The sequence below is a fragment of the Rhinolophus ferrumequinum genome, chromosome 22 (genome assembly GCF_004115265.2).
Source record: "Rhinolophus ferrumequinum isolate MPI-CBG mRhiFer1 chromosome 22, mRhiFer1_v1.p, whole genome shotgun sequence".
NCBI lineage: Eukaryota > Metazoa > Chordata > Mammalia > Chiroptera > Rhinolophidae > Rhinolophus > Rhinolophus ferrumequinum.
Window position 1 is genome coordinate 24,647,649 of NC_046305.1, and position 7,316 is coordinate 24,654,964.

A 7,316-nucleotide genomic window follows, 5' to 3' on the forward strand; every position below is an offset into this window, starting at 1 on the left:
TTCCCAGTTACAGTCTCCAAAGGGTTGGTGGGAGAAGCCCCTTTAGAAGGGGGAGGTCAAGGCACAAAGGACCCCCAGAGACTTTTCAGATACCTGAAGAAGTGATATCATTACCCCCGTCTTTCTTAACTAGAGGTAGGGCAACGTGCCTCCCACATGTGGCTGCTCTGGCCCTGTACACACACACACACACACACACACACACACACATTCATACACACACTCATGTGCACACATATTCACACATGAAAATCCAAGACAAGATAACTAAGGCTTCTTTTGGAAGGGAAGAAGGATATGCTAAGAGGAAGGAAAGGGGTCTGCTATCCAGCCTTCAAAGAATCCTGATTTATTGTCCTTGTTCTTTCTACTTTTTCCTCCCCATCTTTCTTACGTCTCCAGCCGTAGAAGCTTACAACTAAAGGAGAAACCTTAAGGACTCTTTAATCCAACCTTTTCATTCCCTACACTGGGGACAGTGCAGAACAGGGTAAGGAACATGGTGTCAGTGTCAGGTTGGCCTGGGTACAAATTCTGGCTCCCTTACCTAGCACCCAAGTAACCTTGTGCTGGTTACTTAACATCTCTGTGCCTCATGGAATGGAGATGGCAAGGGTCACAGCGACTAGCAGGTGCCAAGCTTTCCATACGTGAGGACTACTCTTATTAACTTCTCCCAACTACTGGGACAGCCGAGGAGGTGGACACATGGACTTGAGTGTCTATGAACCCAGAGCTAGAGAAGGAGCCTGGAGTGCATCTTATGCCCCTGCCTGTCCTGTGAGAAGTTGGCCCTTCAAGGGGCGTCTTGGAACAGAAAATGAAAGAACCAGAGGCAGTTTTGAGGATACCTTGTTTCCCCGAAAATAAGACCTAGCCTGACAATCAGCTCTAATGCGTCTTTTGGAGCAAAAATTAATATAAGAGCCCATCTTGTTTTACCATAATATAAGGCCGGGTTTTATGTAATATAATATAATAAAAGACGGGTCTTATATCAATTTTTGCTCCAAAAGACACATTAGAGCTGATTGTCAGGCTAGGTCTTATTTTTGGGGAAACAGGGTATTTAATTCACCCTCATTTTTTCACTTAGGGGAACTAATGCGCAGAGAATTGAAGTAACTTCCCAATTCAGCAAGCAGAAGTCTTGGGTATCCAACTCAGGTTAAGGAAGGGATCCTATTATTTCTCAATCCCAGTGTACTCTGGAATGGCCGATTTGTCCACGTCACTGTGACCTAGGAACACGCGAATGGAACCCACAACTGTGGGCTTCTGTGCACAGAACAGCTGTTCACCCCAGGAAATCATCTTTTTTTTAATTATTATTATTAAGAGAAGCTGAAAATTTTATTTTAAAAGACAGAGGTAGCTCATCCTAAAAACAGCCATGATGCAGAAGTTCATTTTTTAACCATCCCTTTGCTTACGATGCAAAAATTAAAACTTAAAGAATGCAAAGTTGAAGGGAAGGGAGGGGCTAACTTAAGTCAGAGAAAAACCCTTACCAGGAAATCTGGCTATGAATGAGAGGCCTCACTGAACCCACAATATAAAAAGGGGGCACAGTAGGTGAAGGTCTACACATCAGGGGCTTGCTCTTGCAAAACCAAACCACAAGGCCAACTTGTAGAAAGCAGAGCTCCGCTATGCCCAGCTCAGCACTGCTCTGTTGCCTGGTCTTCCTGGCCGGGGTTGGGGCCAGCCGAGACAAGGGCACCCCATCTGAGAACAGCTGCATCCACTTTCCAGACGGCCTGGCCCACATGCTTCGAGAGCTCCGAGATGCCTTCGGCAGGGTGAAGACTTTCTTTGTGAGTATGAGGGCCCCCTGGCCTTCCTTCCTGAGATTGCCTGAATTAGGCATCCTGCTAGAGCTTTCAGAACCCTCCTTCTCATTCACTTCCATGCCCAGAACCCATTCCCCCCAAACTGAAATTCTTAAGAGACTCTCCCAGGCAAGGCATGGGTTCAGTGAGTTAAGGTAAGCATGGATGATGCACCAAATGTGCAGGAAAAGCTGCCTAAGAGGAGAAGCGCTCTCTCTCTCCTATGCTCAAAAATTTTTATAAGATTCTGCTGGAGCTTGGTGTTTCATTGGCGAAGAGCACAGCACGAAGGGTGTGATTAAAGGTGAAGATGCTCCCCACACCCTGTGGCAGGGAAACGTAAATTGCCTCTGCTTAGAGAGTTCCAGAACCTGAAAGACTGATGGTTTGGGGAAGTGCCATACAGGGAGGAACCTGCATGAAGCTTTGCGTCCCATTCCCAGAGAACCGTTAAAGCTACAGGACGATGTCCACAGGAAGGAGGGGGACAGCCAGGGAGCACTAGAGGGCTGGCATGGGCAGCACCTTCAAACCTGATGTGTCTCTGCAGAAAGAAAACCAGACCGAGTCAAGCCTCTGCCTTGGCTTCAAAATCAGGCAGAATGTTTTGAATAACTTGATCCCGAGGGGGAGGACCTATTTTAACTAAGAGTTCCAGCATTGGTGAATGTTCTGTTTTGAAAACTCTTCTTCCCATTTTTGGGCCAGGGCTGCATTGGTTAAAAATCAAAAACCCTATAAAGGACATTTATTTCAGGTACTTCCCCAAACCTCAGGTTCATTCTCCTTTTGTTCTTTTTAGCAAATGAAGGACCAGTTGGACAACATGTTGTTGAATGGGTCCTTGCTGGAGGACTTTAAGGTGAGAGCTGGGTGGGCGTGGGGGCGTGGGGGCGTGGGGGAATGTGACTTGTGAGTAAGAGAAGGGAGGCTCTGCTTCCCGCCTGCAGGGTGCTGGGTCTGTTTCCTTGGCTTTGAAAAGTAGAAGTAGGAAGAACTTAACTCAGCACATTGCCAGCCAGAAGGTTACAAAGGGCTCAGTCCTGGGGGGAGGTGGCTGGAAAGAGATCCTGGGGACAAATCTGTTCTCTCCAGCTGCAGCAGCAGCCCTTCCTCCCAGTCACCACCCCCTGCGCCTGCCCTTAGGGTTACCTGGGTTGCCAAGCCTTGTCGGAGATGATCCAGTTTTACTTGGAGGAGGTGATGCCCCAGGCTGAGAGCGAGGACCCAGAGATCAAGAAGCACGTGAACTCCCTCGGGGAAAACCTGAAGACGCTCAGGCTGAGGCTCAGGCGCTGTGTGAGTAGCAGGTCCATTCTCTCCCTTGCAGCTCTCTGGCTCTTCCCAAAACACCGTCTCATCTCTTGACACCACTCACACACACAGACAGAGTGCCAGGAGCCCTCTGGTTTCCCTCTTAGCAGGGTTGGGGGTGGCTGCTAGGCATTTACATGTGAAGATTTGCAAACAGCTTTCCTGTTATTTGTGAGTCATTTGTGGGTTATTAACTATTCCCCTCTCTCTTTATGAAAGGGGCCCAGAGCTTCATTCAGGGCTCCATTGTCCTTTGGGACCTACACCCTGGGCCCTGCAAGAGAGGCTGGGAGGTGAGGGTTCCAGGGAGAGGAAACTCCACTTCTTATTCTCAACCTTATGAAAGCAGAGCTTTAAGTGGGGCCCAACTGACTGGCAGGATTTTCCCTGGTATTTTAGAATGGCCCCAGGGGTTGTAATCTACAAACAATTCCCAGCGATAATTTATTTCTCCAACTGAAATTATACCCTCACCACTGGCTTCCTTTGTTCTCTGGCTAATAATGGGAAATTAGCTGATTTGGGTCTTTATCTGTAGGATAGGATTATGCAAAGGATCCACACGTTGAGACTGTGTCTCTATTCCTCAGAGACTTGGAGACTTAGAAATGGTTGTCAGTGACTAGGACTGAAGGGGAGGGACAGGACAGAGAAGCAGAAAAGGACAGAATGGCTGGCTCAGCATCTAGTTGGCACTACGTGTTCCGGGAGAGGAAGCTCCAAGACCTGGGTTTTCATGCAAGCCTTGCAAACATCTGGGTTTTCATGCAAGCCTTGCAAACACGTCGTATCTCCTGGGCTATGTTACTTCTCTGTCTAGTGAGGAAGGATAAAAGGCATGACTATGGTACGATTCATTCAAGACAAGTCTATCGCTCTCTTCATGCCACCAGCTTGTCCTCCAAGAGCTATGGAGCCGGGAGCTGGGAGCCAGTGTCTTTAACACTTTCTCCTTTCCTCCACAGCATCGTTTTCTACCCTGTGAAAATAAGAGCAAGGCAGTGGAGCAGGTGAAGAGTGCCTTTAATAAGGTGAGCTTGGATGGTGGCAAGGAAGGTTTGGGGACCACAACCTCTGCCCAGTCCCCAAGGGGCAGAGGTTGCCAGGTGCTAAGCAGGCCCCATCCTTTGCTGGGAGGGACTGTGGGAACCCAACAGATGGTGTGACCTCCTCAGCCACTGAGGAGCTGCTGCCTCGGTTATATTTGTTTTCTGTGAAGTGTCTTTGGGGGTTTCTAAATGACTGCTCCCCGCCTTTGCAGCCCTGTGGGTAGAGACGGCCTGTGAACACAGAGCTGGGTGCTGGGGAGAGTGACAAAGGAAACAGAAAGTAGCATGTTAGGAATCTAGGCTGAAGCCACACGTGTAGGAAGCCGACACGTGAATGTGCCCACACAAACACGCCCAGAGGTTCATCCTGGATGCCCCAAAACTCAGATGGAACAGGAAACAGGATTCTCACTTATCTAGAGTTGGTCCACACTCACTTTCCATCTGCCCCTTAACACCTCCCAAGGTGCCTGAGAATGTCAACTCTCAAACCAAATGGGGTTTCACGCTTGCAACTGTCCGTGAATATTTAAACCCCATTTCTCAGAAGCCCTGTGCATGTGCCCTCTTTGAGGACTGGGGACAGACAGTGGGCAGGGTTTCAACATCAGGGGACATGAGTCCTCTAATATAGGCTGGAGCAGCAGGCCAGGGCCTATTCAATTTCTTGGTGGGAGAGAATAAACCTAAAAAAGGCTCCTTCTCTCCTCTCTCACTGCCTTGTTTTCAAAGTGGTTCCTTTAATGTTTTTGCATCAACTTCTGAATAAGCATCATGTGAGCACATGACTTAAAATTGTTGAAAAAACACCATTTTGAAGACTGCTTTGCAAAGTGGATGTTCCTCTTGCCCCCACCAGCCATGCCTCTCACATCAATACACAGCCTTCCCCATGGTGGCCGGGCATATCCTCAGGTTCCCTGGGTCCATCCTTCACCTCCTGATTCAGCTTCTGGGGCCCAGGGTCATGGCCATCCAAGCAAGTGACCCACTTACTTGCTCGGACTGGGTTTTCACTAAACATTTTTTATCTCCCTACACAGCTCCAAGAGAAAGGGGTCTACAAAGCCATGAGTGAGTTCGATATCTTCATCAACTACATAGAAGCCTACATGACACGGAGGATGAAAAACTAAGACATCCTAAGAAACAAAACATCCAGGATGGCGACTCTACTAGACTCTAGGACATAAATTGGAGACCTCCAAAATCTGATCCAGGCTTCCAGGAGAGCCAAACCAGCTCCTTGGAAAACCCTGTCGTACCTCTCTCCTAGAATATTTATTACCTCTGATACCTCAATTCCCATTTCTATTTATTTACTGAGCTTCTCTGTGAACCATTTAGGAAGAAGCCCAATATTATAATTTTTTTTTCAATATTTATTATTTTCACCTGTGATGTTTAAGCTGTTTCCATAGGGTAACAACCTATGGTATTTGAGTGTTTTTAGAGAAACTGTAAGTTATATAAGGAAAAAATAATGTTTCTTGGGGAGCCAACTGAAACTCCCATTCCAAGCCTGACCACACTGTATAGCTGTTGAACTGTGTTCCTGACCTCCTTATTTCTTTTATTCTTGGGCCTGGGCTCCCAGAGTGTTACAAAGACTCTTAACCTCTTATGAAGAGAAACTAGGGAGCTCCTTTGATAATTAATATCCTAGTGGCTCAGAGGGATTCCCTGACCTCATTTTCTAACCATTTTGTTCTTGAAAGCTATGTCCAACTTGTTATTTATAACAACCTAAAATCGGTTCTAATAGAACTCAGTTTTAACTAAAAGCAATTCAATTCCTCTGGGAATGTTACATTGTTTGTCTGTCTTCGTAGCAGATTTTAATTTTGAATAAATAGATGGATCTTATTAAAATCATGTTATGTTGTCAGTTGACTTCTGTCTGACTAAAATTATTCCCTCAAAGTCTCCAAGATAAAAGAGAGTACATGAATGAATTCTTCATTCCAGAGTAAGAAACCAGCTACCCTCTCCCAGACAGAGGGAAGGCTCCTGAGCTGGAGAAAAAGGTATTCTCCCTTCAGGAGCCAACAGCAAGGACCACCAGTCTTCTCATGGACTCAATCCTTTAAGAAATTAGCCGTAAATCCTTAAAGATCATGCTAATTTTCCTTAAAGATCAAGGCTAAAGATGAATTATGTACATACCAAAATTAGAAAGATAGGCAGAAGAAGTATGTTAGTTTTGTTTGTCTGTTTGTTTTTGTTTCTTCAAGCACTAAAGGTCCAGAAGTGAATACTAATTTGCCTGGATTAAGGATTAAGATAGAGAGCTATCATGGCTCCAGCACTAAGAGACGGACCCAGTACACACAGTTGACTGTTATTGGTATTCACAGCTAAAACAACCTGAGATCAGAGGCAACAAGCTGGACCCAACAGAGTAGAATATAAGCAAATTAGCCCATTCTATAGGATACCCCAGGATTCAAGCCGCTGCCACTCCTCTTGAGCCATCAGACAAACGTGAGATTGGTTTCTGACTGCGGTCTACTGGGAGGGGCATGGTGGCTGGGGAAGCCCTACCCAAAGCCCCGTGATTTGGGGAGAGAGGAGGAAAGATGGGCTGAGTAAACACTGATCATCCTCACACTCTGCCCAGGCAGCTTTGGTCCGGGGGAGGGTCGGAGCTGACTGGCTGTGGTCAGTTTTTCAGTAAGACCTGACTCACTTCGGTTAAAGTAACCATAGGAAGGAAGTGGGGAGCATCAAAGCTGAAATTCTGAGATGAAAGGTTAAGTTTAAGAATGGAGGCTAGCAGAAGACAAGGAGAGAAAGAGTGAGGCTGTTTTCGCTAAGGCTCTCTATACTGAAATGAAGAAGAAGCCATGAGTCCCTCAGCCAGGAAGCTTTAGGCATTTAGAGCTCTCTTCCAGGCAATACACAGTAACTTAGGTCTGAGGTTGGCACCCCAAGGGAAGTAGGCATCTGAAACCAATAGACGGAAACTCACGTGGGGAAGCCACACAGCTGATAAGATGTTGACAACTACAATTTATTGCGCACTTATTTTGAGCAAGTCAGTATAGGCATATGTGTATTTTGTTGCCATTTTCTATAAGAAACTGATGTAGAAATGTTGATATGGCTTGACCACATGGGT

General features: G+C 46.5%; 1 protein-coding gene across 1 annotated transcript; it reads left to right on the forward strand.

Annotated features, from left to right (window-relative positions):
- The first annotated feature begins 1,531 nt into the window (after positions 1-1,531).
- IL10 (interleukin 10) lies at positions 1,532-6,067 on the forward strand. The gene is made up of 5 exons (XM_033093195.1): positions 1,532-1,817; positions 2,635-2,694; positions 2,979-3,131; positions 4,112-4,177; positions 5,239-6,067. Exons 1-5 carry the CDS (start codon positions 1,653-1,655, stop codon positions 5,329-5,331), a joined length of 537 nt encoding a protein of 178 aa, XP_032949086.1. The 5' UTR covers positions 1,532-1,652; the 3' UTR covers positions 5,332-6,067.
- The last annotated feature ends 1,249 nt before the right edge of the window (positions 6,068-7,316 follow it).